This window comes from Megascapheus bottae, chromosome 9, assembly GCF_031878675.1.
Source record: "Megascapheus bottae isolate mThoBot1 chromosome 9, mThoBot2.hap1, whole genome shotgun sequence".
In the NCBI taxonomy this organism is placed as follows: Eukaryota; Metazoa; Chordata; class Mammalia; order Rodentia; family Geomyidae; genus Megascapheus; species Megascapheus bottae.
The window spans coordinates 46,535,643-46,560,324 of record NC_143517.1 but is presented as its reverse complement, the minus strand read 5'-3'; the positions used below and the strand labels follow the sequence as shown (position 1 = coordinate 46,560,324).

At 35.8% G+C, this 24,682-nt stretch overlaps 1 protein-coding gene across 1 annotated transcript in view; it reads right to left on the bottom strand.

Annotated features, from left to right (window-relative positions):
• Positions 1-24,682, bottom strand: part of Pkhd1l1 (PKHD1 like 1) — a 147,867-nt gene that overhangs the window by 45,445 nt on the left and 77,740 nt on the right. The window contains exons 38-53 of the mRNA XM_090339272.1: positions 23,636-24,617; positions 21,470-21,718; positions 20,704-20,853; positions 19,044-19,215; positions 17,526-17,682; positions 16,743-16,899; positions 14,366-14,445; positions 13,813-13,942; positions 12,609-12,738; positions 9,505-9,746; positions 8,813-8,949; positions 5,336-6,365; positions 3,700-3,891; positions 2,161-2,312; positions 1,251-1,410; positions 200-371 (exon numbers count right to left, since the gene is read on the bottom strand). Coding sequence (XP_090195398.1) covers positions 200-371; positions 1,251-1,410; positions 2,161-2,312; positions 3,700-3,891; positions 5,336-6,365; positions 8,813-8,949; positions 9,505-9,746; positions 12,609-12,738; positions 13,813-13,942; positions 14,366-14,445; positions 16,743-16,899; positions 17,526-17,682; positions 19,044-19,215; positions 20,704-20,853; positions 21,470-21,718; positions 23,636-24,617 — 4,292 coding nt within the window. The remainder of the gene's footprint in view (positions 1-199; positions 372-1,250; positions 1,411-2,160; positions 2,313-3,699; positions 3,892-5,335; positions 6,366-8,812; positions 8,950-9,504; positions 9,747-12,608; positions 12,739-13,812; positions 13,943-14,365; positions 14,446-16,742; positions 16,900-17,525; positions 17,683-19,043; positions 19,216-20,703; positions 20,854-21,469; positions 21,719-23,635; positions 24,618-24,682) is intronic.

Below are 24,682 nucleotides of genomic sequence, written 5' to 3'. Positions count from 1 at the left end.
GTAAAGTTCACATTTCATTCTGTGATATTTTCCCATGTTCTCATTAGGGTGATTGTAAAACCAAGCAAAGCAACATGCTTTCTGAACTAGAAGGCCTTGTGCAATGGAAAGGTAAAAATCATCCTTGCTCCTAGAAGTGACATGTGAAAAAGGTTGTCAAGAGTTATGGAACGACATTAACTAAAAATGTCCTACATACTTATAAGTGGTTGGTCGTTTCCTGGGAACTGTTTTTTTTGATGAGGACTGTACAGGAAAACAATCTTGGAGAATACAACAATAAGCCTGGAAATTTATAACAACATCTTTCACATTAGGATCCAGGGTCCCAGAATTGGGCTGGCTCTGTTGAAGGTCACTTCTTCCTGACACTGAAAGTAAATATTAATTAACATGAAAAAAGTTACCATGAAACTGCGTCAATGTAATCAAAACCATCGCATTTTGAGTAACACTATTTCAATGGAAATGTTGTATAATTTAAATATATGGACCAGGTTTTGAGAAATTTCAACAAAATAAATGTCTTACTAAAAATAAAAGTACAAAGTAAAAATATCTTGTTCGAAATGAATGCCTTAAAATTGCAGGCCCAGCATGGTGGTATGTCTCTAGTCTTAGAAGGTAGAACTGCAGATAGTTGCTGTTTGAGGACAGCTAAAACAAAATGTTAGCAAGACCACATCTCAGCCAAGATGATAAGCCTGGCAGTATATCTCTGTGTGTATCTGAAGTCTCAGGTACATGGTGGCAGTGATAGAGGATAGCAATACGGGCTGCCCTAAGCAAAAATACAAGAGCCTATCAAAAAATAAGTAAAGCAACCAGGGTATGGAATATGGCTCAAGTGAGGCAGTGTCTACCTAATAAAAGTAGAACCTTCGGTTCAAACTGTAGAATTCCTTAGAAAAAAGGTTAAATTTAAATTTATTCTTGAGCAGTTTTTCTAAAATAAGTAAGAAAATGGAAAACAAAAGATAGGCAAGCTTCTATCATAGTCGTATAATTTTGTGAAATAAAATTACTTGAACCTTGTGTAACTATGCTAGTGGCAGCTACAAAAATACATGTGAAGTTCTTAATTAAACTCAAGTCCTTTTCCAGCACAAATTTAGTGTCTATTATTTTCATTCATCAGACACTTATTAAGTCTTCTATACTGGGCACTAACTCATTTGTCTTGTTAGGTGAATTTTCTAATCCTTTAGAAAGAGCAGCAAACTGATTGCTTCTGCCTTCTGAATATATACCCAAGTAAAATAGCGTGCTAGTGTTTGCTTCAAGATGCCAGTCTCCATTCTTGCTAGTATTCCAATTCAATGGATTTGAAGAACCATTTCTCATATCAATAACATTAAACATATCAGGATTTTGAGTGAAGTTGTGTGATATAATTACATAGTCTTCTTCCTATAAAAATTTACAAAAATATGAGTTAATTTTTAGGCTAATACTCTATGTAATATATATTAATTTGAATGATATTACTTGTCCCTATATTGCTACACTAAAATTTTACATTTAGTTTATTTATTTTATTAATACTTTATAATGATAACTCTTTCACTAAGACAATTAGGATATGTGTATGTCTATATATGTCTATGATGTTTGAAATATTTGACCCTGGGTAGGGTTTGGGTACATTACAAATGCATAGTATAAGTAGAAAACACTTATGGGAGGAAAATAGCTAATTCAGGACAATGGTTACAATTAGAGGTAGAGAGAGGGTATTTATTCAGGCTTTCAAAAATAGAAAGCAAATATTTATGGACTGTTAGAACTTGGTAGGAGGCAAAGAAACATTTTGAAACAAATAAATTTTCTGAATATTTGATCTAGTTTATGATACAAATAAGCCCCTAACTGGCATCTGGGATATTAGAAATATTCAATAAGCAGAAATTATCATCATAGTAATAAAGACAAGCACACCAGTCTGATATAATATTATGTGAATAAGATGGATGGGATCCCTCCTGCTGCTTCTCAAATGAAGCTCTTTGGGCTGCTCCTTAGATTCAGACTGGGTTGTGAAGGTTATACAGAATTTTATTAGGTTAATTTTTGAAATGAGGGAATTCAGAGTCCAATAATAGATATAAGGACAAGAATGTGTCTTGTGTAAATCAATAAACTTTATAACTCTTTGCATACCTTAAATCCATAGAAGGTTGATGTGTATGATATGTTGGTTATTTGATCCACACCCTTGAAATACCAGTTAATATGATTTGCGTTTGGAATCAGAGCCATCCATCCCGACATATGAGTCAGTCGTTTCTTCTGAAAGGGAACCACACTAGTCCCTGTAGAACAATCAAACAAGCAAATTATAGCAGTCTTTACCGTTGAAAATTTCCCCTTTTATTAACAAGTGCAAATTATTTACCCTGTGGAAGTCTCCTTTGTTGCTTTCAAAATATCTTTGTTTAACTGAAAGTCTCAAATATTTAATATTGTATTAGAGACTTTATTCTTTAGGAAAAGAGAGCACTGAAACATAATAGCTATTGAACTATGAAGAAAAAACCTATGAAAACATCAAATGTTTAAATATGCTAATAGAATTCTTTCAATATCATTGACCTAAACATAATTTCATTTGTATTCTTTAAAGAACCTACATTTTTCAGAATTTTTTATTTGCATGGCTGCAAAAGTAATTTCTGATTATTTGTCTTTTCTGTCTGTTGAGCCGTATAACAAATGTTGATTTGTATATAATCCATTTAAAGGATGATGTTTTGACCTGGAGTGTTAAGGAGTAAGGTTAGAATTTTCCACTTATCAGTGATTAAAATTATCATTTTAATGAGAACTTTAAGACTGACCTACCTAGTGTTAAGGCATAAAAAAATGACTGAATACTTCAGTAAAGGACGTGAAAAAGTTTCTTAGAAAACAGAGATCTTTAATTAATTCTCCTGCCTTTGCTCGTCCTCTCTTCTTCTTTTTTTTTTTTTTAACAACAATCAGTAAGTCAATTTATTAAAAACATTTGCTTTAGGAGTCAGAAATGTTGACCTCAGTCTCCATTCCTGGCTCAATACTGATGGAAGTTATCTGCTTTCTTCCTCTGTTCTTTTTTTTTTTTTTGCCATTCTGGGCTTGAGTTCAGGGCCTGGATACTGTCCTTGGACTTTCTCATGGCAAGAGCTCTTCCACTTGAGCCTCAGCACCACTTTAGCTTTTTTCTATGTTGTGTATGCTAGGCAAGCATTCTACCAGTAGGCCAAACTCCCGGCCCTCTTCTGTTCTTAAGAAGTGGTATTTGGGCCACTGAAGGTATTCTCTAGAGGATTGTGCTACCTTTGTGTTGTCCTTTTTATCTTTTATATCCAGCCCATGAGAAGAGCAGATTTTCTCCATTTCACACAATGTGCCATGATGTTTTGCTCATCCACAACTATAAAACAATGAGGCCAATGACAGAAATTTCCAAAACTATGAGACAACGTAAACTTTCTCTTTGTAACTTTATCAACAGAATATTATCAACAGAATATTGGGATGATTAATGAATTTATTCCACAGTCTTTAAACTCTAACCCTGGTTGTATTGTTTTATGGCTGGGCTCTAACTGGTATAAATATAATTTTTGACAAGTACCAAGAAATGTTTCAAGAACATATGATAAAAAGCTTATGACAGCAAATTTAAATTACCATTTAAGCTTTTTAACATGACCTTACCAAAAGAGTCTGAGAGAACCACATCCTTTTCAAGTAGAGATACTGGAGAAGGCTTGTTGAATGCTAAGCGATGGAAACTGACTGAGGTGTCACAGACAGACCCAGGAAAGCCAACGCTCCACTGGGCCTCTTGTGTGCAGTGTGAAGGGTCCAGCAAGGGGCTGTGTGGAATGACAGTGTACCCTTTGTGCCCTGAAAGAGAAATATAAGTAGTATGACTTCTTCTTCCCAGTACAAAACTTAAAAGCTGGTCCATACAGCTCAGTTTCTGTGACCCCAAGTATTACCAATAAAATCTTGGCATATTGGTTTTTGTTCATGTGAGCAAAAATTCCCACAGAGATTGGTCATCAGATACATGGGTTCTGAGGCACCATGGAGAGTAAACACAAGAGATAGCAAGCAGGACCTAGAGCTTCATTGTGGAATCCATGATCTAAGCTAACAGACAGTTACCAAATGAACAGCCAGGTAACATGAAAAGAAGCTGAATTAAATAAAACAATACAGGGGACACACAGCTTTATAAATCAAAAGCAAAAAGTTCAACTTGTCCAAATTCATAAACAATTAGAAGAGGAAACAGAAGTCATCACTTTGAGAATCAGACATTGAATACCTAGAATAGTTTTATCTTTCAAAGATTCTTTCAAATCAATCATTTACAACTTTCAGTTTAATTGTCAGTTAGCTCTCTTTTAAAAATTATGATTCAGGAGCCAGGAGCATGGCTTACCCAGCATGAACAAAGAAAGCCCTGGGTTTAATTCCTCAGTACCACATACACAGAAAAAGCCAAAAATGGTGCTGTGTGTGGCACAAATGGTAGAGCACTAACCTTGAGAAAGCCCAAGGACAGTGCCCAGTCCCTGATTTCAAGTCCCAGGACTGGCAAAAAAAAGTATGATTCAATAATACACTTAGAGTTTTTCACACTTATTCAGGCAACTTTTTCATTAACAATTTACAGACATTAAATCATAGAAACCATGAATATTTACAGAAAATATAACGTAGAAATAACTAAAAATTAAACCCAAATCTAGAATGCATATTGAAGTCTGAAGTTTTTCTTGACTTAACATATTCTTCCAATGAATTCAAACATAGAGTATAAATAGAAAAGAAAAGGATCATAGTAGGCTTATCATCTTCTCTTTAAAAGTTTTCCAGCAAGGATATATCCAAACCCTTCTTAGCTTTTGTAAATAATGATGGCATTTACATATTTGTGGAAGCATGTTTGGCTATGGGTTTGAGAAGGCAAGAAAATAATATCTTAACTATGTGATTATCTGAGTATAGAATAAAATTACTTTTTTGGCAATGAGTATTTCTGTGAATATTGCCCAACATTTGCTATTGACTCAAAATCCAAGCGTGAAGATAGGAGGAATAGGACATATTCAGAGGCTACATATTCTGGCCAGTCTGAATCTCTTCCAGAAAAAAAATGTCTCTTGGGTACCTGCCAGTTGATTATATTTTAAAAGAACTACTGTAAAATAACTTTTATTAACAAAATTTCATGCTAGGTAAGATCTGTGACGCTGGTTAATCTATTTTAATCACTCACATCTGTGTGAATATAAACATTTCCAATCTATGCTCATCACAAACTGAGAACAAATGTTACCTGTAAGTGAACCATCTGTATCAATCAGTAGTGCTTCGTGTTCCCATCGAAAACCGGCCTTATTTGGTGTGTGAAAATATTGGATGTCCTCAAATTTTGCACTCCAACCTCCACATCTTTCATTACAAACTCCGGTGATAGATGTCACTCCCAAAGCTACGCAGGCAGGGCGGTCAAAGTTCATAAAGTGTACAGAAGATACAGTCAACCCTTCACTAAAGGGGAGAACAAGGCCTCTTGATGTGCAGACTGCAGACCCCACACCCAGTTCCTCAAGATGACCAACAATTTTGGCATTTTTAATCACTGCTCCGTTGGTTTCACCCCATCCTCCAACATAAGGAGCCAGGATCCTCTTGGTCTCAATGCCAGCCTCGTGGTTATTAACCATCACAAAGTTGTGGAACTGAAGGGCCCCACCATTGACCCATTCTGCTCCTTTCTGACAATTCCAAGTCGTAAGCGAATGGAAGATTGCAGGAACTGGCACTATTGAAGTACAGGATCCTGTCTGCATGGGGAAATATTCTTCAAAGATCCATAGGCCAAACCAACCTTGAGAATGAACAGTGTTGTTAAAGAACTCTCCAAGAGGAACTCTTTTTTGGCATATGTTTCTGTCAAAGGATGGCCCATCAGGGTGGTTGTTCATTCGGTACCAAAAGCCAAAGTGAGTGCCACCAGCAGCTGCATTGTGCCTTATGGTGTTATTTGGGTTGGTTACCCAGAATGCAGCTGGAGTCACATCATCATTCAGAAGACTGGTACTTTGCTGAACAAAGACTGCCAAATTATATTGCAGAATATTGCCGTGTTCAATACCATCCTCTATAAAAAATGCTCCTCCTTTGATATCATATATAATATTTCTCTCAACCAGAAGGTGATGTGTGTTATGGATAGTGACAGCTCTGTTATAGGTCTGGTGAATGGCACAGCCTCTGACATAGGATTTAAAATGTAAATCTCCAAGTAGATGCCAATGAATAGGGTATCTCCCCAACCGGAAAGCTTGGCCAGCATGGAATACCTGAAAAACCCCCAAATCAAAGTCATTTAGCAACCCACATAAACTCCAATGTTGCCTAAGTCCTATTTCTTTATTTCAAAATAATCTCCAATTTTACACTAATTTTTAATACATTCATTACTTCCCCATTTGCTAACTCAAGTCCAAAGAATCACTGGCATGAAGCCCTGGGTTTGATTCCTCAGTACCACATAATTATTTTTCATGTTTATCATTTGAAAATGCTATTTGACCCTAAAGCACCTTGTTTAAAGTAATGTATAAAAGTCAATACAAAATGAATAGTGAATGAACAAAAGCAATTTTGATTCTTCTGCTTTTTATCTCTATTAATAAACATTTGTGTTTTATAGCTGTCCAAACTTTTACTCTGATTCTTAAATAATGAGAAAGAGTTAGGCACTGGTGGCTCATGCCTGTAATCCCGTCTACACAGAAGGCTGAGTTTGAGGATCTCAGTTCAAAGCCAGACTGGTCAGGAAAGTTTGTGACACAGTTACCTTCAATTAGCCATCAAAAAAGGTAGAAGTGGAGTTATGGCTCAGGTGATAGTGTTTAAGCCTTGATGCCCTGAGTTCAAGACTCAGAACCATCACAAGAGAGAGAAGGAAAGAGCGAGAAGGAGGCAGAGAGAGAGACGGAGGGGGAGAGATATTTTGAATATTTGCCTTGATAATCTTTACAGAGTAATCAATGATCATCAACTTCATCATGCTGATGAGGAAATTCATGTGTGGAAAGTCTGAATATCTTGTTCACACCATCAAGCTCCATTTCAACCCACGCTGGTGTGGTTCAAGAGTAGGTACTCTGTTTTTGTGCCAGTCCTGGGCTTGAACTCAGGGCCTGAGCACTGTCCTTGGACTTTCTCAAGGCTAGATCCCTACCACTTGAGCCTCAGCAACACTTCCGGGTTTTTTTTTCTATGAATGTGGTACCAAGGAATCGAACCCAGGTCTTCGTGCATGCTAGGCAAGCACTCTATCACTAGGCCAAACTCCCTGCCCCAAGAGTAGGTACTCTTAATAGCCACTCTGCTGTGCACTTTTTCAATCTGTGATCTCATAATCTAATAGATAAGATTCCAAAAATGTATGAATGGTTATTATTATCCCAAAGTTTAAGAAAATAACATTGCCTCATCAATTTTCATCTTCTAAAATGAAAATAGTAACCATTACTAATTAATATAGATGGATCCTGACAACCTCATTCACTTCATATTTCAAATGCTGTATGTGTGAAATGTATCTTAGAAGGAGAATATCACAAAGTAGAGGTGTTAACTGTCACCATCAATGTTGTCTAGGTATACCCAGGAAGGTTTGTGGATTTGTCTATTATGTCTTTACCTGCCTTCTTGCTTTGTTCCCTCCCTTCCCTCTGTCCCTTCTTTCCTTTGTTCATTTGTTTGTTCTCTCGTTTCTTCCTTACTTACCTTTGAAGTTCTCTTAACAGAGTATTTGATAGAACTATACTAAATCCTATATATATATATAGATAGATAGATAGATATAGATATAGATATAGATATAGATATTGAACTTGAAGATGATAGAGAGCAGTTTCTAAAACCAGAGATAATGGGCATATTTGCTTATCTGTTTGTTCAATTAATAATTATTTAAGACTCTATCATACATTACTCTACCCACTGGAGAATCCTGAAAGACACAGAAAGACGAAATCTCTGAAGAAATTGATCTTATATTCTCCAGGGAGAGAGTGAAAATAAAGAATAGAAATCATATTACGTGTTGAATTTGCACAGTAATTCAAATCAAGGTGGTGAGGATGGGGTTCTTCTCCTGAAATAACATTTGAGAAGAAACCTAGCTAAAATGAGACTGTGACCCATGCAAATGTTTGGTGATGGAACATTCAACACAGAACGAAGAGCAAGGACCAAGAATCAAAGGCAAGAGTCACATGTCATTTGAGGAGGTCTGTGGATATGGCATGAGGGGTAGTTATATGAGACAAAGTCAGGCAGACCTAGGGGTCCTGTGGGAAGGACTAAAAGTTCCTTTTAGATGTGATATGGAGCCATCAAAGGGATATAAGAAGACTGATTTTAAATTCTTATTTGGCTTCAACACAGAAATGTTATTACAATAGTAAGTGTGAAAGCAGTCTAGACAAGAGGGAAAGGTGACCGACTTGGATTTGGATTCGATGAAGGTGATTGAAAGAGCCAAATTTAGATATAGTGTTCAATGGGTGAGGAGATAGAGACTGATGATAAAGTTGTTATGTGGTATTAAAAAACAGAACATTTTTGCATAATTGAATGGGTAAATAATTGGTGCATTAAAATTGTTCACTTACTTGCTTGTCTCTCCTATTAAAACTATAAGTAGAGTACAGTTAAGAGAAATAGCTCAATATACATTAATACAAAGAAAACTGTAGTCAAATGACTGTGATTTTAAAATAATACATCTTACCTCCACATATTCTATCCTCCCAGTTACCATGTCAGAATTAGGTAGAGGAGCATGAAACATAATGCAGCCTCCAAACTGGTCACTTCCTATTTCTTCTCCAAACTTACCCTGGAGACAGGTCTGAGTAGCAAATTCACCTTTAAAAATATTTTTAAAGAACTTTTAAGAGGAAGACCATCCTGTGATAGTCTTACATTAAGAACTGTTTTCTTACTATGTAGCCATATCTTGTTATCAATGTATGGCTTCAATATCATCCTGCAATATAATTATATGCTTTCACAACATCTTCTCTTTTAGATAATTAGAAAAAGTAAGCATCAGGTCTTATTGACCTTCACATGTATTAAATCACTTACTGAAATATTTTTTAGAGAATGTACTAAATAAAGTTTTACCAAAGCCCCATTCCCCCATTTGAGAATTAATGAAATTAAAGCAATCGTAGATAGATTTTTATCAACAGATTCTAAGCACACTTATTTCTTCTATTTCAGTATCATAATTCCACCATCTTCCTTTGATACAATGCAAATAACTCAATGTTGCTTGAACATACTATCAGTACTTTTGACTTTCCATATTTTTAATTGTACTTACAAACCACATTTAGAAGTGGAAAATAAAATAATGCAATAAATTTGAAAATTTACAACTATACAAACAAGACAATAATTGTTAAAAAAAACTACCTGTATCAAATCCCTCAGGACATGCTGGAATTTTGTTATTCCACTCTAAATTATCAGATCCTCTGATTAAGATATTTCTTGTAAGAATTCCAACTTCTGCCCTTGCTTCAAATAGAGATCCATCAGGGAGAGTAATGGTGATTCCCAAGTGTGTGTGATTCAGTGGCTCAGTTAGTGTGATGTTTACTCCATCAGAAGACACAGATGCAATGGTCCTTTTTTCATTCTCCCGTTGACTATGTCTGGAAAGATTTTAACAGCGAGTTTCAAGGTAAATATAAATCAATATAAAGTATTTGGTGCTACTTTGAACATTTCATCCTTTATTCAATAAGGATTTTTTTGTCATGCAATACAGTATTTGTACTTCTTATAGGAGTAACTGAATACATTTTACAGATTCACTTTAATTAAATTAATATTTTTCAGATACTAGATTTTTTCACATAATCATACTAGTTTCTAAAATGGATTGAAAAGTTGGGTATTTTAAGTACCACCTACATAGAGTTTCTCAACCAAGGATTATCTCATAGTCTCAACAATGTCTAAGATATTATGGATTGTTATAACTTCAGGGGTGCTATTGGTATTTTGTGGGCCAGAAAGATTTCTACACTTCCAATATAAGGCCTGTCTACAACAAAATTTATCTGGCCTCAAAGATCAATCATGTCAAAGTAGAGAAATTGTCAGGAAAGTGATTTGAGGTTCCAGAGTAGACATATCATTAGATTAAAGGTTATTCTTCCAATATACCTGAAAAGTAAAAAGGACTTGCAAGATCTAGAATATACATATCTACATATTCAGGCATTCAATTAAGTTTCTTGAGTATTTAGCCTGATTTCTGGACATACTGAAAAGCACCATGCATATAATATAACATGTCCTCCCCAGTTTGAGATAAGTGTGATATCAGATTAACAGTATGTCTACTAAAGTGTGATCAATGCTGACGGTAGATAAGCATAATGCAGTTACTTGTGTCTTCCTGGCTTCACTTCCTATTCTCTACCATGGAAATATTTTTCACATTAACAAGTTTAAATGATACTGTACATGTAAATAGATTAAAAGTTAACTTCTCAACTTTCCCAACCTTTCTGGATAAGTCCTATTTGCAAGGAAAAGGAAAGACTTGGAAAAAATCATATTAAGTGAAGTAAGCCAGACCTAAAGGAACATAGGCTCAATGGTTTCCCTCATTTGTAATAATTAGTACAACCTAGAACTCTCCTACCAGAGGATTACAATAGCTCAAAACCTAGGTACATAAGGTCATATAAGATGATGCTAAATGAAAAGACCTCCAGGATATGGAAACAAGAGCCATATAATGTGTGATTGTTGTTCTTAATGTACTATGTTATTTCTCTTCTCTTTTGTTGCCCTTTGGTTAATCTCATATTGCTAACGTATCTGACTTTGTTAACTGGTATATTGTATATATGTTTATTTGAAATAGGAAAGGGAAGGGGGGAAAACAAGATGATCGGGTGGGAGTGGGGGAGGGAAATGGGGATAAAAACATGAGAACGGGTATCAGTGTGTGAGAAGTAATGCAACTACTATCTGGTGAATATAACTGTAACCCCTCCATACATTACAATAAAAAAGAATGAGTGCTTATAAAGCACTTACTTTAAGCCAACCGCTGTTGTAAATGTTTTGCACACATGTATTCACTGAATTTTTATAATAACTGAATGTGGTAAGTACTAACAATAGTGAATGCTATTATTGAGTGACTTCAGAAGTCATTTTCTTAATTCCTGGGTTTGTAAACTCTCAGAATTTACCAGTGAGGGACCGGGAGTTTGGCCTAGTGGTTAGAGTGCTTGCCTAGCATGCATGCATACCCGGGTTCGATTCCTCGGTACCACATACATAGAAAAAAACCGGAAGTGGTGCTGAGGCTCAAGTGGTAGAGCTCTAGCCTTGAGAAAGTCCAAGGACAGTGCTCAGGCCCTGAGCTCAAGCCCAGGACTGCCAAAAAAAATAAATAAATAATAAAAAATTAAAAAAAAAAGAATTTACCAATGAAACAGTGAGCAATGTTCATTTGGCGGGAAAACCACTAATTCTTTCTTAAGACTAAAATATTCCTATTCTGAATTGTAAATTTGCTATTTTATTTTATACTTAAAGATTATAAATGAGAATTTTACATTCTATTAAGAAACCCTATGGTTTTCTTGCTTTTTATTTTGTCATTAGGTAATTAAATATTCTTCTAAGAGTAGAAAAAAGTGGGTACTTACAAAGCTAAGTATATATTTAACTTTTCCTAACATCTGAAAATCTATTTTTAACTTACACAAAGACAAACTCAATAGGCATCTTAAATTTTAATTTGAGTCATGCCCTTAACATATATGTTTCTTGTCATAAATTACTATTTATTCCCTTATAAGCATCATTCCATCCAATCTCAATGTCCATAACTTAAAGAGTAAAAATAAGGTTCCTCCATTTTCTCATATACATTTTTCTCAATAACTATATTGATTTTTCTGTTTCAGTTCTGAGTCATTTATTCATGTAAACAGAACTTAAATATCACAGGCAGTTTCACTTTTGAAATGTCAAGAATCATGACAGTTAGATTAATTGTCATTTTCTATGATAGTTCTATGAACAATTTTGCTCCAGAAGAGCCACTGAAAAGACTCTAACTAGAGTTTTCTCTTGCTTTCATCCATGTTCACTGGGATATCAGACAAAAGCTCATTTATCTTTCTGTATCCATGGAGACACTTTCCCAAATCTCCAGGTCAGAAATGTTCAAATGACTTTAAATAGCAAAATACTTCTTTTGGATAAGAAATCCAAAAAATAAAAACCAAATAAAATATTTAAGAAATATTTTACAGGCTCACATTCACGTATTTTCTTGTGTGACTTTCATCACTGATATGTCAACAAACTGGGGATCCATCAATGTTAACATCCAGCACAAAGTTTTTGGTAGTTGATGTTTCTTTGCTGGGGACTCAAATTTAAATCAATAAGTTTGGGACCTGATGAGTTATTCTTCTTTAATACAGCTTAATAAAATCTCTGACAGAATGCAGAAGTATTAAGCCTGAGGGACTCCATACCTGTGACCTGTGCTCGCAATTACAATGTTATCTCCTGCCTTCCATGTTACTGCTTGTTGTACAATCAAAGTCCATTCTCCTGCCTTTGCAGTATGAGCCAGGCGAGTCCAGACCACAGGAACAGGAAGACCTGAACCAATGTACAAAGCAAGAATTGCTTCAGATGTGACTTTAGATGACTGAGACCTTCATACATTTTTATGGGTTTCAGGATTAAATTAATTTTGAGATTTGTTTTACCTCAGGATTTGTACTTCTTTCTCTCTCTCAAAAAATGTGAAGAATTCTTACTCTTTTTGGTGGTTTGCACCTATAAACATAACTAACTGAAAGGCCATCCTAGGAAAAATGTCAGTGAAATCTTATCTTAAAGAAGGCAGGCATTGGGCCAGGAGTTTGGCCTAGTGGTGGAGTGCTTGCCTATCATGCACTAAGACCTAAGTGGCACTGTGGCTCAAGTGGTAGAGCTCTAGCCTTGAGAAAGCCTAACAACAGTGCTCAAGCCCCAGGACTGGCAAAAAAAAAGAAGGCAGGCATGGTGGTGTATATCTGTAATTCCAGTGTATGAAGCACATAGGGCACAACAACACAGATAGCCTGGGAGAAAAGTGTGTAAGACTCTACCTGAAAAATAACTGAAGGAAAATAGCTAAGAAAACGTTGTATTAAATATATTTAGTGCACTGTAGAAAATTTATAATTGTACTAAGTATCTTGTAAGTGTCATTACAGAATAAAAGACTTCAATGTAAAAGAATTCAATGCATTTTTTGAATAGCATTGCTTCAATACCTCAAACAGGATCATAATCATTTTCATATGAGGACAATTTCTTAGCCTAAAGTGCAACTGTAAATTTATTATTATAATATGTAAAGAGCTTATTTTCAGATGGCAATGTGAAAATTTACAATCTGGTTTTGGATTTATTTTTTTTTATTTTAAATAAAGAAGCAGAGAAAGCAGTTGGTCACCATGAACCATTGTAAATGCTAAAAGAGACACAATGTATCTGGAAAGGGATGGAAAGAGCTATGAGAAAGGGCAAAGAAATGAGCCAGAACTGAGTAATGCTTTTGGTTTTGACTCTTATAAGATGTGGGATTAGACTGGAAGAGAGGATGGAAGTGAAAGGAGGAAAGAAGCCACCTAAAGCCTCAGAAGCCTGGCAGGTTTCCACGTGGAGCGCCTTTCCCCACTTTACCATGCAGATCCAGGGTTCCTTCTCTAATACCCAGTGTCTTGGCACCATATACAGGGAGCTCAGGAGAACGCAGATGCCCATGCAAGGTAATAATGGCCTTGTGTTGAAATGGGGATGCTTCTGTTCCGATCTGTGAGAAGATCATAAGCTCATTCCAAAAATTAACAATGCTAATCACACATATGTAATTTTTCCTTTCTCCCTTCTGGAAATAGATTTTTCACTTATTCTGATCTTTTGTTCAAAACATAAGCCTTACATTTTCTATGCAGCCAAATATACCAGACTCATGGAAAACATGATTTACTTTAGCCACATCTAGAATTGATTTTTTTTCCTATTTTTAATTATGCTTTGTTATAACACACCGTTATCTCCTTGTTAAACTGCAAGTATATTCTAGAAACTGTTTTCTCAGTAAGAAAATGTTATACTAGTAAAAGAGGCAAAACAAAGATTAACTTGGAAGAAGTTGGAATGAACTGTTTTATACATAGTATTTCAAAATAAGAAGTTAAGCTTAATAATGAATATAATCATGTCTCTTAAATACCTGCAGGATGCCTCCATCAGTAATTAGAATATTTTCTGCCTGGAGTTCAATGTCAGCTTCATCAAACATTAGAGTTCCTCCTATGAATCATAAAAAATTTAAATACAGCATAAAGAACATATTAAATATAGCATGTTAAAATTTGTCTATTAGATTATATAAAAACTTCATTTCTCACTATCTTATCCCTATGCATGTTAATTTAGTTTTCTCTTGACTAACATAAAAGTATGAGAATTTTGGACAAGACCCTAAGGTTGACAGAAAATCAGATTCCAAAGCAGATTATTTTCCAATGACCATTTGTTATCTTAAATGTTATTAAGTAGTGTAGCTGTACAAATTAATTCCAAAAATGCAGGGTTTCAAAAGAAATTAAGAACAAAAATAATGGAAGTTTCCTTGATAGAAACCATTATAAAACTATGAATTTCACTTAGTACTTTACATTGGCAACAGCAGTAGTTTAATTAGCATTATGAAGAATACAGTAAATTACTGGGCATCAGTGGCACACAACATTAATCCTAGCAATTCAGGAGGCTCTGATCTGAGGATCACTGTTTGAAGCCAGACTGGACAAGAAAGTTTGTGAGACTTATTCTGATTAACTACAAAAAAAACCTGGATGTGGAGATGTGGCTCAAGTGGTAGAATGCTAGTAACCTTGAACACAAAAGCCAGTGACAGCGTCCAGCCCCTCTGTTCAAACCCTAGTACCAGGACACACAGACATACAAACATACAGACAGACACACAGACACACAGACACATACACACATTTACAACTACACTAAATTGCATTTCATGAAGTAGGTTATAGATAGAAAAGCTACTTTTCTAAAGACCCAACACTTAATCAAATAACTGAATTATTATTATCCCAGAAAAAAATCGTAACATTGCAGAAGTCTTTGAGCGACTCAAACCATTATGGTGGAGTTTGTGTGTAAAAGTTTCAAGTACTTGAGGTTTAGCTGATACATAATTTTAATTGTTGTGGTTATTTCATTTTTAATAGCAGAAAGAGAACATTAATCATTAGAGAGAACTACAGGTAACATCTAGAAGCCTGTACTCAGGCAAAGGTGAATCACAACCTGTTAATCAAGGAACTCGTTTATAACAGATTTAAGCAAACCACTATCATTTGATAACATCTGTGATCCACCATATCAGTGTTTTGAAGTGATAACTGCTGTTTATTAATGTAATTAATGAAATTCAAATGTACATGCATGCTCACTACCTCTTTCTACAATGTAGGAAATAAGTTCTCTGAAATGACATCAAAGAATGTTTGTTGGTAATACATCAAATAACTTCATGACCACAAGTAGGTTGTAATAATATAGAAAACTCAACACTACAATGCATATTTAAAACATGACAATACTGTAATAATATGAGATAACCAAGGGACAGCAAAAAAGATGAGAGATAACATAGTACATTAAAGACAACAATCACTTATTATATGGCTTTTGTTTCTATATCCTGGAGGTCATTTAGCATCATTCTATATGGCCTTATGTATCTCGGTTTTGTTCTATTATAAATCTGTGGTTATCTGATATATTGTATATATGCGTATTTGGTTATTTGAAGTCAGATAGGGAAGGGAGGGAACAAGATGAGGGGCAGGGTGGGGGAGGGAAATGGGGACCAAGACATGACTACGGTTATCAATGTATGTGAAGTAATGCACCTTCTATCTGGTGAATATTATGTAATCCTTCTATTAATTACAATAAAAATATTTTTTAAATAACATAATGCAAATATCGATAGCCATAATCATGATTAAATTAATTTCATGGAAATAGAGGCATATTTTCTTTGGCCTAGTGGTAGAGTGCTTGCCTACCATGCAGAAAGATCCGGGTTCAATTCTTCAGTATGACATACATAGGAAAAAGCCAGAAACGGTGTTGACTCACATGGTAAAGTTCTAGTATTAAGAAAAACCCAGGGGCCAGGAGTTTGGCCTAGTGGTTAAAGTGCTTGCCTAGCATGAACGAAGACCCGGGTTTGATTCCTTGGTACCACATACACAGAAAAAAGCCGGAAGTGGTGCTGAGGCACAAGTGGTAGAGCTTTAACCTTGAGAAAGTCTAAGGACAGTGCTCAGGCCCTGAGCTCAAGCCTAGGACTGGCAAAAAAAAAAAGAAAGAAAGAAAGAAAGAAAGAAAGAAAGAAAGAAAGAAAGAAAGAAAGAAAGAAAGAAAGAAAGGAAGGAAGGAAGGAAGAAAAACCCAGGAACAGTGCTCAGGCCCTGAGCCCAGGAATGGAGAAAAAAGAAATATAGGCCTATTTTCATAAGCAAAGTCTATGGAAACGTACAGTCCATGGAAGAAATAGGCTATCCCAAATATACCTTGAATAAGCAACATTTTCAGGATAGGGGTGCTTTGGTCTAGTAAAATGATCTGCCCTTTTGTAATAACAGCAAGAGACCCTTCCTCTGGTGGAGCAGCTCCGCCCCAAGAGTTGTTGGAGGACCAAACATCGACATACAGGAAGTCAACATTCTCCTGAAATACAGCATGAACACACAGACAATGTAGATTTATTAGAAAATGTCAGTTCCTCAAAGAAAGAAATCAATCACAATACACACTTATGTTGAATCATAAAATAGAGCTCACCTTAAATATGTTATGGATATGTCTTTATTTGAAGATAATAGCAAAGTGACAATTTTATTACCACACAACCCAGAAAAATCACAATTTACAACAATAAAAGCATTGAGTTGGGAGTTAGTGGCTCACGCTTGTTTAGCCTAGCTACTCAGGAGGCTGAGATCTAAGGATTGCAGCTAGAATCCAGCCCGGGCAGAAAAGTCTCCTGAGACTTAAATTAGCCACTCAGAAATTGGAAGTGCTTCTCTGGCTCAAGGGCTAGAGCACTAGCCTTGCGCACAAAGGGGCTCAGGGACAACACCCAGGCCCTAATGTCAAGCCTCAAAACTGACAAAATAATAACAACAGCAACAACAACAACAATAATAATGGCAGTAAATTAGAAAACAAAAGTGACTTTAAGTTTTGTGTGGTTCCACTTCAGTTACATTGGGGAGCTCTAGAGTGAAAGATCCCCCTTTGTCTTCCCTGTGTCCCACTATCTTTCCATTGCTATGATTATTATAAACTATTACCAGCTTGGCCATGCCCATGTTTTTGACACGAAGCAGCACTGGGGCCCATCCTGAAGGAGTATGTGCGCTTGTCAAGCAGATGACCTGTGTCTTGTTGGAGTACTGAATGTCACACCTGGCTCCAGCAATGGTGACCTGAACACTGTGAATGTTTTCACTGGGAAGGAAGCAAAGGAAAGCAAGACATTTCTGTGTTTCTTCTCAAATCCTCACACTGAGAACCTAATTCCTGTTTTCACATGTTATTACAAAAGAAACGATCCGTATAAAAGATTTGCTCTACAGTCCCTCAAATACAGAGTAGCACATTTTTCAGTATTAACTCTTGGAAATGTTTTCTGGGAATAAGGAGATTAAGAAGTGAGGAATAGAATTATAGAACCAAGCAAATATTCCAGTCTTCGAGGAAATATTGTCTGGGTTAAAGTTATTCTCTCTTACTCTGAAAATAGGAAAGATTATATGAGTCTCTCAAGGATCATTTTGTCTTCATGACATTCTCATTACTTTCACAGAACTTTTTTTGGGGGTTAGTTGTGGGGCTTGAACTTTGGGCCTGGGCACTGTCCCTGAGCTCTTCAGCTCAAGGATACCGTGCTACCCCTTGAGCCACAGAGCCATTTCCCGTTTTCTAGTGGTTAATTGGAGATAAGAGTCTCATGAACTTTAGTGCCTAGGCTGGCTTTGAACCTCGATCCTAAGATCTCAACCTCCTGAATAGGTAAAGTTACAGGCGTAAGCCACCATGCCCACCTAATCAGACTTTTAAGACTTAACCTGAAATTAAAGTGTAAGTCATTCTAAGTACTAGAGGAATTAAGGTTGCCTTCTATGGCTTATATTCTGATTCTTTGTCAGCCTTGACCACTTGAAGAATGACTACAGGGAAGTACAGAAAATTTGATCTAAATAATGAGGGAATGTGAGAAGAAGAAGCCTAACCAGTTAGAGTGGGATACATTGAAGAAATGTGTCTGACTCAATGAATGAGGCTGGTGATGAGCTGGGAGCGTGATTTCTATTTGTGATGTTATTTACAAGGATTTGAAGTAAAGGACTTGATTTCTTTAGTCTTAGTTTCTTTTTTTTTTTTTTTTTGCCAGTCCTGGGCTTGAGCTCAGGGCCTGAGCACTGTCCTTGGACTTTCTCAAGGCTAGAGCTCTACCACTTGAGCCTCAGCACCACTTCCGGCTTTTTTCTATGTATGTGATACCAAGGAATCGAACCCGGGTCTTCATGCATGCTAGGCAAGCACTTTAACCACTAGGCCAAACTCCCAGCCCTAGTCTTAGTTTCTTAACCTTACAACGGATTCCAAACACCCAGATGGTAAGATAGAAGGCTTCTGTAGGCAAGAAGGTACCTGGAACAGAAAAAGTATTCAAAAACTGTTAGCTATTAGTACTAAGTCTAGCTGGGTGCAGAAGGTCCAAATTATCAGCAAGGTGTTGAGCAAGAGGAAGAACAGGTGAAGGCCTGAGTTGGACACACACCGATGCTCCTGTGTGATGACTGTACCTGAATCCTGATCCCAGGACTGTTAGCCTTGTGCCCCCTGCTGTGCTGCCTCTCCTGGGAGTTACCTCAGTGATGAGAGGAGTGAGTGACATTGTGTATGTAAACAGAGTTGAAGGTGAAGAGTCTTGCCCATTCATCACTCTCACTTCACAGGCTTGCTCAGGTCCTGGGCCTACGAGAAAGGTCTGGATGAGGAGAGTTCTGCTATTAGGCCCTGATTCACTTCCAAATTCTAGGAATGTTTTTTTTTTATTTTGAAATCATTTGTTTCTTTTTTCATATATTTTTATTGTAATTAATAGAAGGGTTACATTTTATTCACCAGATAGAAGGTGCATTACTTCACATATATTGATACCCTTTCTCATGTCTTGGTCCCCATTTCCCTCCCCCTCCCCCTCCCCTCATCTTGTTTTTCCCCCTTTCCTATCATATTTCAAATAACCAAATGCACATATATACGATATATCAAATAGCAAAGTGAGGTACTGTAACAATATGAGATAACCAAGGGACAGCAAAACAGATGAGATATAACATAGTACATTAAAGACAACAATCACTCATTATGTGGCTTTTGTTTCTATATCCTGGAGGTCCTTTCATTTAGTGTCATACTCTATGGCCTTATGTATCTAGGTTTGGTTCTATTGTAAATGTCTGCTTGGAGAAACCAAGGTTTCTACTGATTATGACAAATGAGGGAAACCATTGAGCCTATGTTTCTTTGAGTCTGGCTAGGAATTTTTTTAAATAGTATCCTCTTTTTTCACAATAACTATGATTTATTTGTATGTGAATAACAGTAAACACAACACAAAGTTCACCTAGTTTCATATCATAAAGGAAAACAAGATTTCTCCTTTAGAGTCTATTATGGTTGATGGTTGTGCAAACCGGCCTACTCATTTTTCAGTCCTATAAGACTCAATGTCGTAAATTAAAGCAGGAAGAGTGGAAAAGCTGTCAAACACAGGTACACTAACCATCAAAGATAAGAGAGAAAAGCTATAGAAACCCATGCAAAGATATAAATAGAAGACATTAGAGCCAGTCTTAGGACAAGCAACCTAGAAACACTAAACCTAAATCTAAATCTTAACCATATTGGTACATTTTTTTAATCACCATAGTACCAAAATAATAAATCAAGATATAAATGGTTCCATTTTTTCAATATCAGTTGTTTAAAATATCTTACAAAATAAGTGGCAAAATCGAATTAGAAACTTCAGAACCCAAATTCTTAATTCAAAAATAAAAATAAATTACAGTAACGATACTGTGATATGATCCTATCCTTAAAGCATGCTTACGCCTAATAATCCTGCAAAGTATGCCATTAAATTATTAATAATTTTATACAATTACTTGAGTTTGAACACAGGGTCTCACACTTTCCCAGTGGGCATGCTACTATGTGAGCCATCTAATCTTTAAAATAAATGAAATACTCTAATAAGACCTGAAGACATGTTCTCTATTTGGGAGGCCTAATAGATTGAGAGCCCATCAGACTTGTAAACCTAGAAAACAAAGGTTCTGAATACATAGTTTAAAATCAGAAGTCAGTCTCTAACTTGAAAGGAAAAATTCAGACTATAATCTTGATAAAATGAACTACATATTAAAAGCTCTTATCCTTTTCTTGAAAGCTTACCATTATTAGGTGGAGTCTCACACAATAGTATGGTAGAATCAGATCTCAGCCTGTCCATCACACATTCAGAGTCACAGATCACTATAACTGAATTTACTGGATTAAACCCAGTGCCTCTGACTGTCATGGTTTGGCCACCACCAAAGCTCCCTAATATAGATCAAGACAAAGGAAAAGCTAAGTAAATATATATTAGTACATACTTAACTTTATTTTAAATATAAGTTATTTAAATGAAAAGTTTCATATTATATTATTGATACAATAGAACATTTCTGTTTCAATTATAGCATTTAAAAATCTTCAATGAATAGATGCCTCAGCTGGTAATGTGTTCAAACTGTTCTAGGAACTAAGCTTTTATGTAAAAATAGAATGTACCATAATTTTAGATTAGTCAGAATGAAATTACTATTTCAGCTGAGTGCACTGGTTACATTTTCTTAAGGCTTTTAACCATTAAAACAATTCTCGGCTGGGAGTTTGGCCTAGTGTTAGAGTGCTTGCCTAACATGCATGAAGATCCTGTTTTTTATATATATCCTGTTTTCATCAGGATATATCTTTAATAAATTGTATAATACTGAGAGATCTAGAATTTTAGCCTAATATTTTGAGTGATTATTTAATACTATTGCATGCTTATCAATGATGAAGTCTGTTTTAATTGATACAAGAAGCAAAAGTTTTGGCAATAGTTGAAGAATGTACTTTTGGCATATGAATCAACTGTCCACTGACATGGTTCCTGTATGCCTGTGACTACCTTGGCTTGGATGAATGCTGTGGATCTGCAAAGGATACTCAAACACAACAGTAGAGATGGCAGAGCCTCTTGTCTTATGATGCATCATCACAGGGAAAATGCCCCCCTCATGAGCTCCCACGAGGCACTGCAGCACAGTTTCATTGACCATGGTCACATTACACTCAATGTCACTTATCATCACTGAAATTTCTGAGATATCAGTACCAAAGCTGGATCCAGTGATCTCAATTTCAGTTCCTGGTAGACCTTACAAACAAAATGAAAACACATCATCAAATGAAAAGCCAATATTTGTTTGTGCATTTCAAAAGATATATCTCTTTATTTCTGTTTTTTTTCCAAAAGGTTATATCCAATGTTTTAATACCAGTATGAATATTAATATATATGTTGTGTCATGTTCTTTAGCTAAAATATACATTGTAGTTTAGCATATTTACAGATGACTCATCTCATTATTCATTATTTCTAGCCATTTCTAGCCCCGAATTTCCTATTTTAGGATGGTAGAGAAGAAGGAAAAATAGGCAGAGTAAGGAAGGGTGAGTGTTTGAGCAGGCATACTAGGTTAGAATACGTTTTAAAGATTGGGTTTATCAATTTTTATTCTCTGCATTTTTCTTCCCTGATATTAGCAATTTTGTGCAAATGGGTGTATTTTTTAATTCAAATATTTTCAATTATTTCAACTTGATGAACAAATCTTTATATGTAAATATTTGGGTATAAGATGAAAATACAGACTAAAAGGAACTAAAAAAGTTTATGATTCATGTATACATTGAGACTTGAACAAATATACACAGAAAAAAGTTCAATCTGTTTATGCTTTTGTTTCTTTTTTTGACAAATATACACTTAGAGCACAAATGTGGCAATGTTCACAGGTTATATAAATACTACATTTCAGATGAACAATAGTAATGTCCAAGTGGTTACAAATGCAAATGTCCAGGGACTGTCTTCATTTTGATTTGACTGAGAATACCATGAATTACCAAAATGAGGATGACCAAAATATACAGCCTTATATTTATGGATCATTATCATAAAACTAAATAATAAAATATTTCATGTTAGGAATACTTTTAAGATACAAGGTAACTTATTCTGTGAATTTTAAAATAGTAATTTTGTTTGCATTGTATCTTTTACAGCAGAGTAGTATTTTCTAAGTGTGATCCATAGTCTGTCCCTTTAGGAAATAAAACAACTTAGATCTCATTTGCTTACCAGACTCTTGTACATCACACATATTATGTTGAGAGAGAGAGAGAGAGAGAGAGAGGGGGGGGGGAAGGATTTGAAAGAAATGCCCCCTAGAAATAAAGAGTAGATGTTTTCAATTATAATGACTTCAAATATGTGGATATGTCATTTCTCTTGTTAACATCTGCTTCTAAATCAGCAGAAATGATGCATTGAAGGAAAATTTTTAAAAAATGATTAAAGGTAGATAGTATATCTCAAAGGCACATAAGTATATTACCCATACGTAGTACATGTCACAGTGATATAAACTAAAACATTTTAAAATCTACCTTTTGAAGAATTTGTTTTTCAATGTTTCATTCTAAATTACATAGATATGCATATACATTTATACAAAACTGAGATATAGGAAGAAAAAGTATTTAACTCTGTCCAGAACATCACCATTAGAAAGTAAAAGAAGCAATGCTAGAACCTTGGCATCAAGGGCAAGACACTATAGCTGTCTTTCTAGAATTCACTAGGCAGACATTAAGCATCCCAAGAACTAGAAGATGATCAGAAACAGTGTAGCCCAATCACAAAATACCAAGAATTCACTTAATATATCCTTCGCTTAGGAAAATGTGTCATACTGAATCATTAAGTAAATATTTCAATAGCTCTTTCTTCTGGCATGGTAACATTAAAGCTGACTCAATGTGGTTCATAGATATTCATGTATTTATTCCTCATTTGAAATTAAGGTCAAGTCAAGTTGATGGAGATTTTTACACAACAATGAAAAGTCAGCACTCACTTGAATTTTGTGTATTAATGGAGTTAAGTGGGACTGTTTAAAAATATATCAATAATTTGTTATGATTATTGTTAACACATAGTAATAAATGTTACTGCTACTGTTATTACATCAAGAAGATTAAAGAAAAAAGACAGCCGGTATTAGGGTACCTCTACTTGGGATGATTCCTCTGAGCAATGGCGTCTCCTCCGAGGTATATGTAAATGGCAAAGGTGGGTAAGTAATCATATTAACCCGAATATTCAGAGTGGCCACTCCAGCTTTCCCTGCTGGTGTGCTGCAGTGGATCTCACTGGAATTGACAAACAGAATTTGACAAGGGTCTTCACCAACTGTGACTGTAGTGTTTCCAGGATAGAAGCCATTCCCTGTGATCAACAGAAAGGTTCCACCACCCATGCTGCCGGAACTTGGTGCAACAGATGCCACTGCGGGGCTGAGGATGGTGCTATTGCCCAGAGCCAAGCCTTTACTCCTCACCACAACTCTGAGGGAGTGAAGTCCAGCTGGGAGTGCAGTGAGAAGAACGGTGAGGCTCTTTTCAGTCACATCTACCGCTCTGAACTGTTGATTTCCTACGAACACTGAAATCTCCTCCAAAACAGTCCCAAAACCATTGCCTTCCATAAGCACTCTTGCAGAACCTTCGATAGAGTCTGGGAAGATGGCTGTTATATAAGGAGTGAGGCTTTCTAAATATGAAAAGCTGCAGGTCCCCCGACATTGGGCAGGCACTCCATGTATTAGAAGATCTACCTGCACATGTTGTTCGGGAGCAGGGACTGTTTCACATTCAATGGCTGTATAATTCACAGCTAGAACTTTACATGGAAGATGGCCCATAAAGACTTCTACACCAGAAGAGACAGTGAATCCAGAGCCAAATATAGTCACTTTTGTCATTCCTGTAGTTGATCCTTCATTTGGCAACACCATGTCAATATTTGGCAAAAGCACAAACCGTCTATCAAATTCATTGGACATTGTGTTGATAGCGGTTCCTAAATTGTAGACAATCAAAGTGACAATTTCTCTGACGCCAACGTCCATTGAATTTTGAGGGTCAATATGGCAAATAATAGAATTGTTATTACTTTCTTTTACAACACAGGGGTAACTACCAATTGTAACCTGAACATAAAAAGAATATAAAATAAGTAAACACATTGCTCTGTATGAACTTAAAGTTTCCATTA